A 13252-nucleotide genomic window follows, 5' to 3' on the forward strand; every position below is an offset into this window, starting at 1 on the left:
CCCCAGGGCTGCACCCCCGTCGCTGCACCGAGTCTGCGCGCGTGACAAAGCTGTGCTGTGTCTGTTTCAGGATTCCCCTATTCCAAATCTGACCCTCTCCCAGGACATGGAAAGAATGGCTTGGACCAGCGGGTAGGTACTGACCCCTCCCTGGCCACAGGGTACTAACGATTGCTGTGAGGCTGAGCACGTTTCCCACAGCTTCTTGACCACACAGCAGGAGGAGAGGCCCCGGGGACCCTGCGACCCACCTGCCTCTGCCTGATGCCCCTCCCAGGGGCTGCCACTGCCACCACTGCTTTTTCCCTACCAGGACCGAAGCAGACCTGGGCAACACCCTCCCCACTCCTCCTCCCTGCCCCCAACCCCAGGGAGAGCTCAGTGTGTGGGAGCAGGGGAGACAAGGGCCCACCTCCTTACCTGGGATGCCCTGGCCTTCCGTGCTATTGCTGCTACCGTGATTACACCAAATAATCCTTAGCTTCCAAGGCAGTTACTTGAGGCTGCACGGAGATTGGATTAACTTGAAGTCAGGCTCTTTGGCTGCCCCCAGCTGAAGGCTGGTGCCACCTCCTACCCTGAGTTTTCTGACTCCTGGGACATCTGAATATGAGCCTAGACAATCTGGGGGCTGATTGCCTTGCAGAGGGGCCAGGCCCTGTGCCCCGGGACAGTTAACGCCTTAGGAAGAGCTGCTCGTGTTTGTTCCTCTGCCCACAGCATCACAGGGGTCCCCAGTGAGGATCCTTAGGGTGGGGCAGGCTTGCTGGTCCCAGACCCCCCAACACACAGACACACACACACAGCCCAGGGGTCTCCCCATTGCACAAGGCAGCCTCGTCCTAGTCTGGAAATTTGTTCATAAATAGAGGCAATTCACCTCTCAACAGAGGCCACTAAAAAATTGACCCCCTCTTTGTTGCACTGGAGCAGGCTTGGCTGTGTGTAACCCCAGGATGGCATCCCTAGGCAGGTACTCTCCCCAGGGGCAAGGCCACAGGACACCATCTCCAGAAGCCATGGGTGTCCTCTTGGGCTGGCATTTGTTCTCTCCATCTCCTTCAGGCTCTGTCAGACCTGCTGCTGTGTTTTTGTCCAAGGCCCAACCTCCCCGGATCTCCCCCAGGACCAGGCACCTCTGCATGGTTTGAATCTAGCAAAACCCACCCCTCACCCCACAAACTGCTCTTCCCATTCTGGAATGGGACTAACTGGGGACCATGCATGTGGCATGCTTCTTTGAATTTTCTCCAAGGGAATTCTCCACTGTTCATCTTCCACATGGAAAGCAGGGGAGATAAGAGAGCTGGACCAATGTCCACAGGACTCCTACGACACCAAGACATGCAAATCCCTGAGCTCAATGTTAGGGGTCCTGGGGACAGTGGGAAAACTCTCTAGAATGTTCCCTTCTCACCTGAAACAGCTATTCTCTGACCCTGGGGCTGGTGAGCACAGTGTTCACAGTCCGGACCAAGCTAAGGTGTTCTACCACCTGAGTGAGGTCCTGGAGACTTTCCTCAATATATAGAAGGAAAGCGAGAGAACAGCACCCTCTGCATTTGTAGTCTTGCGTCACTGACGCCTGGGCTGTGCATCCTCTGGGGAGCTTCTTCTCTAGGCTCACATGCTAAAATGATGCGAATTGATGCCTCTCAGCATCTGCAGAGAAGGTCATGGTCTCCAGAAGCCGCACTGTTTGAGAACAGCCGATCCAGACGTTCTGGCAGGGATGGTCCTCACTCCCTCTCCTAGAACTATTGAGAGCAGAACCTCAAGCTTTACAGAATTAAGAACTAAACTTTCTGTGAATGTGTTTCTCCTGCAGACTAAGGGGTAGGAAGGAGAGCGTTAGCTGGTGTGCTCTCTGCATGTGCTTGGAGAGCTGATATGCACAGAACTCATCATCACGTGGAGATTCTTAGCTTTTCACATTGCTTCTGGGGGAGACTGGTGAATATTATTAACGACTTTGCTTTGGGATTCTCTTTTCCCTGCTGATGTTCTTTCTTATTTTTTTAATCTTTCTAAGACTTTTATGTACTGTTATGCCTGTTTCTCAGTGAGAAGGCCAGATACTTGATCTTTCACATGACCAGCCTTTTTCAGGGCGGCCCTGCTCAGCACCTGGACTCATGCCCTTCCCCTGGAGATGCCCCGGGAGTGCGTGCCCCTGCCCTGTTGCTGATGGCCTACAGTGCTCCTAAGTCATTTCCTAGGTTGTTTCTTGATTTGCCTTTACTTCCAGAAAGGATTCTGGGTGGCCTCAAGCATAGATGCAGTGAGACCAAAATCCCATGAACACCAAATCATAAAGGAGGAGAGGAGGAAACTATAGGAGAAAATTACATCAAAAACAAACAAACAAATATTACATGAGAGGCAGGGCGTGGTTGCTCATGCCTGTAATCCCAGCACTTTGGGAGGTTGAGGCAGGCAGATCACTTGAGGTCAGGAGTTCAGGACCAGCCTGCCTCCCTGTCTCCACTAAAAATACAAAAATCAGCCAGGTGTGGTGGTGGGCACCTATAGTCCCAGCCACTCGGGAGGCTGAGGCAGGAGAATTGCTTGAACCTGGGAGGCAGAGGTTGCAGTGAGCTATTATGCCGCTGCACTCCAGCCTGGGTGACAGAGTGAGACTTCATCTCAAAAAATATATATATTACATGAGAAAAGCTGTCAAAGCTTACCTCTGAGATTCCTGGTGGCCAAGGCATAGAGGCAATCATGTCAGTGATGCAGTCCTCACTGTCTGATGGAAGAGGGGAAATTAGTTCTTCATGGGAGGCAAAGGCTTTCCTGAGTGTTCTTCCAAAAGGATTTGTTACAAGGGCCCAGTGACCTAAAGCACAGTATGTCCTAAAGGTCATTAAAATGTCCTAATAGCCAAGCCTGCCACAGTGCCTGATGCATGATAGACGCTCATAACCTACCCATGAAGTCCATGGAGCAACAGAGGCCTGCTGCTGCTCTCCCTGTGGGTGAGGCAGTAAAGACTCTGACGCGTACCATATGTCTGTTATTCAGAGAGTGACTGCTGGCGGCAGCAGTTCCTTGTGGTAGCTCGCTGGAAGAAGTCCCATTCTGAAAAACCATGATGCCGAATGTGAAGAGACTGAGCTGTCCTATTAAAAGACAGAGACTGTCAGATTGGATTTTTAAAATCAGATGTGTTATCATAAGATGCACACTTAAAAACTACTTTTAAAGGATAAGCAAAAGGATAAGAAAGATACAAAAATCACAAAAGGCAAGCAAGAGTGTCAATAGTAATATCAAATAAGGTGAAAGTTAAGACTAAAAGGAATAAATAAAATTAATAGTATAAAAGGAGAACACTAATTCGTTATGGAGGCATAATTTAATAAAACAGTTATAGCATTCATCAACTTAAATGCACCAAGCAACATGGCAATGCCAGACACCTTGATTAAATACAAGTATGGTGGGTGATTTGAATATGACTCTTTTGAAATAAAACAAATGGGGCTGGGCAAAGTGGTTCAGGCCTATAATCCCAGCACTCTGGGAGGCCAAGGTGGGTGGATCACTTGAGGCCAGGAGTTTGAGACCAGCCTGGCCAACATGGTGAAACCCCATCTCTACTAAAAATAGAAAAATTAGCCAGGCATGGTAGCACATGCCTAATATCCCAGCTACTTGAGCACAAGAATAAAGAATGCTTGAACCCAGGAGGCAGAGGTTGCAGTGAGCCACTGAGGTTGTTCCACTGCACTCCAGCCTGGGGCAACAGAGCAAAACTCTGTCTCAAAAAAAAAAAAAAAAGACAAATGTGTCTAGTGAACAAAAAATTAAATGTACATAGAAAAATTAAATAGTACAAATAGCAAACAATTGAATAGGTATATGAAAAATATTTATATCTCTTGAATCAGATTTTCACATGTTCAGAAAATATTTATTAAAATGTTTATGCATGTGACTACAAGACAAGCATTAACAAATTTTTAAAGTTTGGTATTTCCAAACTGTAATGCTGGAAAGAACACATGTGTTAGCATCAGACAGCCCTGAGTTCAAATCCCAGCTCTCTTTTTGGGCAAGTTACTTAAATTTTCTGAGTCTCTCTTTTCTAGTCTTTAAAAAATTATCCTTACCTCTTGAGGTTTTCTTGAGGACAAATAACATTATAGTTGTGAAATTTTTTATAAGCTCCATAGCATGGTTCCCACATGAGTAATTATTTAAAAAGCAATTCCTACTCTATCTTGCTTCCATGTCACTAGCTGCTGAGTAAAGTAACACATTCCAATGTGAGCTTTAGCAAGAAAAGAAGGGTGACCAGTGGCAAATGGTCATAATCTCAATTCCTATTAGCAATTTCAGTACAATTTTTGGAAAATAAAACACATGGGCTCAAATATTTACAGTCCCATGTATTTGTCATATGATCTCAGGCAAGTTATTTAATCTCTCTAAGGTTCACCTGTAAAATGATGATAATGCTCACCTCCTGGAGTTGCAGCGAAAGTTAGAGAATGTATCTATAGAGTCACAGGCACATAAGAAGTGCTAAACAGGCCGGGCGTGGCAGCTCACGCCTGTAATCCCAGCACTTTGGGAGGCCAAGGTGGGCAGATCACTTGAGGTCAGGAGTTCGAGACCAGCCTGGCCAACATGGTGAAACCCCCCTCTACTAAAATTACAAAAATTAGCCAGGCATGGTGGCGCATGCCTGTAATCCCAGCTACTCAGGAGGCTGAGGCAGGAGAATTGCTTGAACCCAGGGACGGAGGTTGCAGTGAGCTGAGATCACGCCGCTGCACTCTAGCCTGGGTGACAGAGCGAGACTCTGGCTCAAAAATAAAATAAAAATAAGTAGTAAACAAATGGGACATCTAAATCATTTGTTGCTTTTAAAATCTCCGGTGTCTGCACTGAGCGGCATAGGGGAGTCAGCCAGGAATATGCCTGGTGGTGCTGCCTTTGTGGTGCCCTCTGGCCACTTAGCTCTCCTGCTGGTCCACCCAGAAAGGCAGTAACTCTAGACCCCTTGCATCTGAGAGGCCTTGCACACCCCATCCCCACTTTGTACTTACAAGACCCGAAGTAGACCCCACTTTCCCTGCTCTAGACCTAAAAAGTATTCCCCCTTCTCCACCTGGTAGATGCCTCATCTCCGTCCTAGAGTCTCCACCTTATCTCAGATCCTGGAAGATCAAAGGAAGCTGGTTTTGCTGCTGGGGAGTGAGTTTCCAATCGTCCAAGGTGAAGGTGGTGCCCTGCGAGTTTTGGAAGCCCGTTATGCAGAGTGGTGGACACTAGGGGGCAGCATTTCTCTTTCACATCAGACATGCCGGGCGGCAAAGGCAAGGCCATGGCTGGTTGCCTAGCTTTATCCTGGAGGTTCCCTGACCAGAACAGGTGCACCTGGGGTGCTAGTCTGATACTAAGAAAATGTATCAAAACATTGTTCTTGAGTGGACATGGTGGCTCACACCTGTAATCCCAGTGCTTTGGGAGGCTGAGGTGAGAGGATTGCTTGAGGCCAAGAGTTTGAGACCAGCCTGAGCAACACAGCAAGACCCCATATCTACTTTTTTTTTTTTAATTAGCCAGGCATGGCCAGGCGCAATGGCTCACACCTGTAATCCCAGTGCTTTGGGAGGCTGAGGTGGGCAGATAGCTTGAAACCAGGAGTTTAAGACCAGCCAGGGCAACAAAGGGAGGCTCCATCTCTACCAAAAAAATACAAAAATTAGCCAAGTGTGATGGCATGCGCCTGTAGTCCCACCTACCCAGAAGGCTGAGGTGGGAGGATTGCCCAGGAAGCGGAGGTTGCAGTGAGCTGAGATCGTGCCACTGCACTCCAGTCTGGGTGACAGAGCCAGACTCTGTCTCTTAAAATAAAAAATTAAAAATTATTTGCATGACCGGGCGCAGTGGCTTACGCCTATAATCCCAGCACTTTGGGAGGCCAATGCGGGTGGATCACCTGAGGTCAGGAGTTCGAGACCAGCTTGGCCAACCTGTGAAACCCCATCTCTACTAAAAATACAAAAATTATCTGGCCGTGGTGGCAGGCGCCTGTAATCCCAGCTACTCAGAAGGCTGAGGCAGGAGAATCACCTGAACCCGGGAGGTGGAGTTTGCGTTAAGCCGAGATCACACCATTGCACTCCAGCCTGGCTGACAGAGCGAGACTCTGTCTCAAAGAAAAAATATAAATTCTTTGTGAATACCCCTGAAGGGAAGAATTATTTTGTGAAGTGGTGAAGGCAAGAGGACCCTGGCTCAGGGTCCAGGCCCAAAACTAGAGTGAAGGAGCAAGGCACTAAAGAAGAAAATGCAGTCAAGATAAGTTTAATGCAATAGTTTTAGAAATCCAAATTAATGCAAAAAATTTCATGATAAACAAAATAGCAAAAATGTAAATAGAGACTGGTTCCAGTCCTCTGCCTGGGTGCTTACCCCACTCATGAGCCTGACTCTCTAGCCCTCTGACTCCAGCTCTGCACCAGGAAGAAGGTCCAGCTTCCCTCGGAGCCTCGGTTTTCCTGTTTCAGATAAAGAGCTTTGGACTCGGTGCCCTCTGAGGTCTTCCTGCTCTCGTGCTCTCTAGACTATAACCAGCTCCTCACTGATCGCCTACTGCAAAGCTCGCGTTGAAAACACTTTGCCCTATAACAGACCCGCTGGGCTGAGCATACCATCTCTCCTTTGGCTGCAGAACTCTCCCCGCTGAAATGTGATCCCTGTACCCAGTTTCAGCAGCACTGGCCAAGAGCCCTGACCCCGTTTGAGACCCCGTTCCAGGTGCTGAAGAACGGAGCGTGAATAAGACATTTTCTTCAACAGGCTCCGTCCACCGCGGGCGGCCAAGGCACAACCGCAACAGAGCGTGGCTCAGGGCTCATAGTGCAAACCCCCGGCGCCAGCGAGGGGCAGGAGGTGGGCAGGGGCAGGACTCACCGACCCCTGTAGGGGTTCAATGCCTGCTTTACAGGTTGGGGAACGCTCCATAGAGGTTTGCAGGACGTGTCGATGATGCTTCCAGGTAGACAGAAGGGAAAGAGTTCCAGACACTAATGGTCGCAATGCGCTAAAATGGCAGAGTTTGCTGATGAATGCCACGGGCACCTGAGACAGGTGCAGGAGCTCTCGGGCCCATCCCCCCTCAGAGTGTCACCCTTAGTCATTGTCAGAGGTACAGCCACCCTGTATGGGTGCTTACAACATGCCGGGTGACATGCCAGGGGCATTATAGACACGGGGCTCCTTTAACCTTTGAAACAGTCACACACAGAGCTGCTGTGAGTACCACGGTCTCCAGGGAGGTAGGAGCCCCCTCATTTTGGAGCATTTGGGGTGGATGGACTTTGACTCACACACACAGCCACGTGCGTCCGCGTAGCTCTGAGAATACCCTAGGAGTTCCACGATCGTGCACGGTGCCAGAAGACGGCAGCCAGTCTTCCCCCTTGGCCATCTTGCAGGGAACAGAGGGCCCAGGGTGGACCCTGGGGCTCCCTGAGCACGTGGGACAGCAGGTTCTAGGCGCTGTGCTCAGGAACCCACCATGTGGAGGGGACAGATCGCCAACGGGGAGCCGCAGGGCGCTGTGCCTAGGGCAGCATGCGCAAAGAAGTGCTGAGCCCCCAGCTGTCGTCTGTGCCAGCTGCAGAGTGGAGAACCCAGGCACCTGGGAGCAGCTTTCAAACGGGGTTGGAGCCACCCACACAGGAAGGGTCTGTGGAGACCGCCCAGGTGGTGGGCATCCTATGAGCAAGAAAGCTGGCCAGTCCCACGGGCACAGCATCCTAGACTCTCCCCTTCCCAAGCCACTGTCGCTGTCCTTCTGTCACGTCCCGCTGTTGTGCTGAGGACACCCTACTCCCCAGGCAGCACGAGGACTGCGGCCTCCAAGAGGCCACATCTCCTGGTCCCTGCCCATCCACACACTCTTGTGCCACCTGTCTCTTGCCGCCCAACCTCTCTTTCTCTTCCAGAATGCCAATCTGGCCCCCTGTGGAGCAGACCCGGATGCCAGCTGGGGCATGCGAGGTACACAGAGCGGGGACCCTGTGGGTCTCTGGCTGGGGCAGGGGTCACTAACACATTCCACAAGACTTGTTCTGAAACCGCCCCGTCCACGGCCTGCGGAAGTCTCCGGGAGTGCCGGGCGGGGACACCTTGGGGGAGGGCGTGCTGGTTTCCCTGCCTCTCCTGGCCAAAAGTCAGTTCCACTCCAAGCTAGCTTTACCCGCGATGCTCCCTCTATCTCATCCATGGCCACGGCGGCCCTGTCCTGCATTGTATGGCACTCTGTGTCAGTTGGGGAAGCAGAGTCACAGGCACAAGTCTTCCAGGGTCTGAGCGAGACGGCGCTGGGCCAAACCCTGCCTGCGCCCTGCTCCCTGTGTGGCTGCCGGCACGCAGCGTGACTCTCCATGTTCAGCAGGGCTGCTAGGATGTTTGTGTTACCAGAGCGGCCACCTGGTCCTGTGGCAGGTGCCTGGCACCTCCCACAGGCTTACCTCCTGGTCAACCTCTGTGCCCGAGAGTGGCGGAGGAGCCTTGCTCTGCTGGACTGGGTTGCATGGGGACGGAGAGCATCAGTGCACCACAGCCTTCTCCCTCTAAGTGGCCTTCGGTCCCTGGGCCTCAGAGCCAGCAGGTCCAGAACCACACGGGGCAAGTGGGGAAACTCAGGGACCAGCTCCCGACATGGAGTCTCCTTTCCGAGACTGGCTTGAGGACCACGTTCTGTAGATACTGCTTTCTGTGGGTTCTGTGTGCGTGGAGGCCCTATGATCCATACTATTTCATTTTTGTGATAAGACCCTTTGAGTCTGGAAGTGTGACATTAGGGCACAGAGCTCAGTAGTTTGGAAAGGAGAAAATGTAGAGTTAATAAGGTAAGACAGTGAGAGATGGGAGAGGCTTAGAACATAGCAAGATGTCAGTCTCCACAACACCCTCTAAAAGTTTCCCCTGAAATGCCCGCTGTACAGGCAGATAAACTGAGGCTGGCATCTTTCTCAGGGTGGCCCAGACCACCAGAAAGACAACATCACAGCTGGAAAGCACAGTGCCGCCCTCCGGCTTCCAGCCTGGCCTCCAGCCTGGCCATGCCTCCTGCTCTGCTTTCCCGGGGGAGGCCCTCAGAGCCCCTCTGCCTGCAGCTCTGAGATTAGGGCCCCAGTGCAGGCTGCTCAGGGACCATGCATGGCCCAGCTGACTGCAGGGGGGAGACGGGGGCACCCCAGGGCGGGGATTGCACTCACCTTGGACGACGTCTTGCACTTTCTAAACCAGCTCGTGGTCTCCGCTCTCTCTCTCTTACAGAATACAAGGTAAGCGGGGCCGCTCCCACACTGACGTCCGTGCCGCGCCACACCTGCCCAGGTTAAAAGTCCTTTCTGTTGTGCTTTCCCTATGAAATGTGTGTGTCAGGTGCAGACGCAAGTATGTATTCTCGGTGACCTTCTGCTCAGTTCTTTGGTGCCAGCACACACTTGCTTCATGAAGTGACCCTGTGGTTTCCTCCCCCGACAGATCTATCCGTATGACTCCCTCATCGTCACAAACCGAATTCGCGTGAAACTGCCCAAAGACGTGGACCGGACGAGACTGGAGGTAAGCGGGGGACTGCCGGGACAGGGGACTCATTTCTCACGCGAGAGTCTCCGCAGATGTCTCCTCCGTGGTGTCAAGGTCATTGCCCGAGGGGCCACCGTGAGGGACAGTGCGGAGCCTTGCCATGATGCAGAGTCAGGGGCCCACATTGCCTCAAAGGCCAAACGATGTGGTGATGTTCCCCAACCTTGATAGCTTTGCAAAGAAGACCACCCTGGTTTGTGGATGAGGCAGGGAAGGCTTTGTAAGAATAATGAGCTCTGGGCTGGGCACGGTGGCTCACGCCTGTAATCCCAGCACTTTGGGAGGCCGAGGTGGGCGGATCACCGGAGATCAGGAGTTCGAGACCAGCCTGGCCAACACGGTGAAACCCCTCTCTACTAAAAATACAAAATTTAGGTGGGCGTGGTGGCAGGTGGCTGCAATCCCAGCTACTCAGGATGCTGAGGTGAGAGAATCACTCGAACCCGGGAGGCAGAGGTTGCAGTGAGCCGAGATGGCACCACTGCACTCCAGCCTGGGTGACAGAGAGGCTCCGTCTCAATAATATAATAATAATAATAATAATAATAATAATAATAATGAGCTCTGCAGGAGGTGCCTGTTCTCTCCTACTGAGGTTGAGTAAACTGCCCCAGCTTCTCACCCAACCACATTTACACCCATCTAAAATAACCGGACACATGCAGAAAGCAAGTATGTGTTTCAAAGCCCCAGCAAGGTGTCAGCACAGAGTAGGTGTTTGAATACGATCTGTTGACTGAGAGAACTGACTTAGTTGAGTAGCTACTATGTGCCAAAGTGGCACGTGCAATCCTCCGTTACTCCTCACAATCGCCTATGGTGTCCCAGCATCCAGCCAGGGGGTTTCGTCTCCTGAGCCCTGTCATGAATGTGCTGCTGCCTTTTAGTAGACTCTCTTGCTAGAGTGGAGGGTCTTGAGGCTCCTGAAGGAAAGGGGACTCCCAGCCCCATCTGAGCCCCAAGGCTGGAGAGTGTGTATGACCCCATGTGCACAGGGCCAGCTGCCAGGCCATGCCCAAACTGCCCACCAGGCAGTGGCTCAGTCTGCTGCTGGGGAAGGAGTTGGAGGGGCGTGGATGCAGCTGAGGGGCAGTGGCTCCGTCTGCTGCTGGGGAGGGAGTTGGAGGGGCGTGGGTGCAGCTGAGGGGCAGTGGCTCCGTCTGCTGCTGGGGAGGGAGTTGGAGGGGCGTGGGTGCAGCTGAGGGGCCCTGGCTCCGTCTGCTGCTGGGGAGGGAGTTGGAGGGGCGTGGGTGCAGCTGAGGGGCCCTGGCTCCGTCTGCTGCTGGGGAGGGAGTTGGAGGGGCGTGGGTGCAGCTGAGGGGCCCTGGCTCCGTCTGCTGCTGGGGAGGGAGTTGGAGGGGCGTGGGTGCAGCTGAGGGGCCCTGGCTCCGTCTGCTGCTGGGGAGGGAGTTGGAGGGGCGTGGGTGCAGCTGAGGGGCCCTGGCTCCGTCTGCTGCTGGGGAGGGAGTTGGAGGGGCGTGGGTGCAGCTGAGGGGCACTCAGCAGTACCCTAGTGCTGGGGCCAGAGAGAGGAGAAGGCACCAGGCTGCTCCTCAAAAAGGGAAGTCTGGAAGGGCATTCCAGCCCGGGGAAGCCCCTGAGCAATGGCTGGCAGGGAGCGGGTGCTACAGGCTGTGTCCCCAGATAGGAAGTACGTCCTTACCAGGAACACTGAGCAGGCACCCACTGCCCTGCACTAGCTGGCCGGGTGCTCTTGAGCTGTGGTTTCTGCACCTCTAAGATGAGGATATTGATTCCATTTGACCGAGCTGCTCTGCAGACGAGAAGCTGCATAAAGCCCTTTGCCCGGGGCCTGGAAAATAGTGCTCCCTCGGTACAGGGATAGTGGCAGTGAGGGAGGGGACCAGGACACTGGTGTGACTGTAGCACTGGGGATGGGATGCATCCATTTTGACCTGTTTGTTGCAAATGGTAGGAACTTGACCTAAAGTGACTTAAGCAGAGAAGGAATTTACTGTGTCCATGAGAAGTGTCAAACTGTAAAATACATCAAGAGGTTTCATCTGAGCCAAATGTGAGTGACCACTCAAGAGGTGCAGTCTCAAGAGCTCCTGAGAACACGGGCCCACGGTGGTTGGGTTAAAATACGTCAAGAGGTTTCATCTGAGCTAAATGTGAGTGACCACCCGAGAGGTGCAGTCTCAAGAGCTCCTGAGAACACGGGCCCACAGTGGTTGGGTTACAGCTTGGTTTATATGTTTCTGGAAGATAGAAGACATCAATCAATATATGTAAGGTACACATTGGTTCGGTCTGGAAAGGTGGGACAACTCGAGGTGGGGGCTTACAGGTCATAGGTGGATTCAAAGATTTTCTGATTGGCACTTGGTTGAAAGAGTTAAGTTATTAAGACCTGTAATCAATAGAAAGGAGCATCTGGGTTAAGATAAGGGGTTGTTTGCACTGGGCGTGGTGGCTCACGCCTGTAAGAATGGCGTGAACCTGGGAGGTGGAGCTTGCAGTGAGCCGAGATTGCACCACAGCACTCCAGCCTGGGTGACAAAAAAGATAAGGGGTTGTGAAGAACATTATTACGTAGATGAAGTCTCATAGGTGGCCTTCCTTAGAGGCAATAGATGGCAAATGTTTCCTACTCAGACTTTTAAAAGGTGCTAGACTCTCAGCTAATCTCTTCAGGATCAGAAAAAGACCTAGAAAGGGAAAGGAATTCTGGAATGTAAATTTCCCCCACAAGAGACAGCTCTGCAGAGTTTTTTTTTTTCTTTGAGACAGAGTCTCACTCTGTCACTCAGGCTGGAGTGCAGTGGCACAATCTCGGCTCACTACAACCTCCACCTCCCAGATTCAAGTGATTCTTCTGCTTCAGCCTCCTGAGTAGCTGGGACTACAGGCACCCACCACCGTGCCTGGCTAATTTTTTTATTTTTAGTAGAGATGGGGTTTCACCATGTTGGCCAGGCTGGTCTCAAACTCCCAACCTCAGGTAATCTGCCCGCCTCTGCCTCCCAAAGTGCTGGGATTACAGGTGTGAGCCACCATGCCTGGCCTGCAGAGCCATTTTAAAATATGCCAAAAAAATATATTTAGGGGTACAATATTTGTATTTCTTTCAGGGTCTGCTCTCTGTCATGTGATGCTATACTAGAGTCAGACAGGAATTTGGTACCTTATGGCTACAATTTTAAGATCTCTGTTTTAATGTTAATGTTATCAGTTGTCCCTGAATTCCGAAGGGCGGAGGGTAGAATGAGACATGTCTCACTCGTCCCCTCCTCTCTTCATGGCCTGAACTAGGTTTGTAGGTTTGTAGGTTTCTTTGAAATCCCCTTGGCAGAGAGGAGGGGTTCATTCCTCCTCAATCATCAGCCGTTGCAGGGCTTAGAATTAATTTTTGGCTTACAGCCGTCTCTCATGACTGAATGTCTCCTTCAGGTGTGGCTTAATCAAGGACTAAATTATGTCTCCAGTGCCCAGTTTCTTTTCTTCTATCTTTTGACTGTGCTTTTTCTGTGCCGGCTCTATTGATAGACTTTTACCTCACCTCTCTCAGGCTCTAAATCTGCGGGGAAGAGACCCACATCTTTCTCTCTCTCGGCAGTCCCAGAAAAAGCCCCATCTCTGCCCCTGAGTAGGTAATATGACCACC

General features: G+C 51.7%; 1 protein-coding gene across 20 annotated transcripts in view; it reads left to right on the top strand.

Annotated features, from left to right (window-relative positions):
• The window catches only part of ABLIM2 (actin binding LIM protein family member 2), a 190682-nt gene that overhangs the window by 162480 nt on the left and 14950 nt on the right, over nt 1–13252 (top strand). For 13 of the 20 annotated variants that reach the window (XM_054485249.2, XM_063663482.1, XM_063663485.1 and 10 more), the window contains 2 exons: nt 71–132; nt 9520–9600. In XM_054485249.2, coding sequence (XP_054341224.1) covers nt 71–132; nt 9520–9600 — 143 coding nt within the window. Of the gene's footprint in view, nt 1–70; nt 133–7970; nt 8026–9309; nt 9370–9519; nt 9601–13252 lie in introns of all 20 variants that reach the window. The other 7 variants (XR_008502116.2, XR_010125999.1, XR_010125997.1 and 4 more) reach the window with 3 other exon arrangements.

This window comes from Pongo pygmaeus, chromosome 3, assembly GCF_028885625.2.
Source record: "Pongo pygmaeus isolate AG05252 chromosome 3, NHGRI_mPonPyg2-v2.0_pri, whole genome shotgun sequence".
Taxonomy (NCBI): domain Eukaryota; kingdom Metazoa; phylum Chordata; class Mammalia; order Primates; family Hominidae; genus Pongo; species Pongo pygmaeus.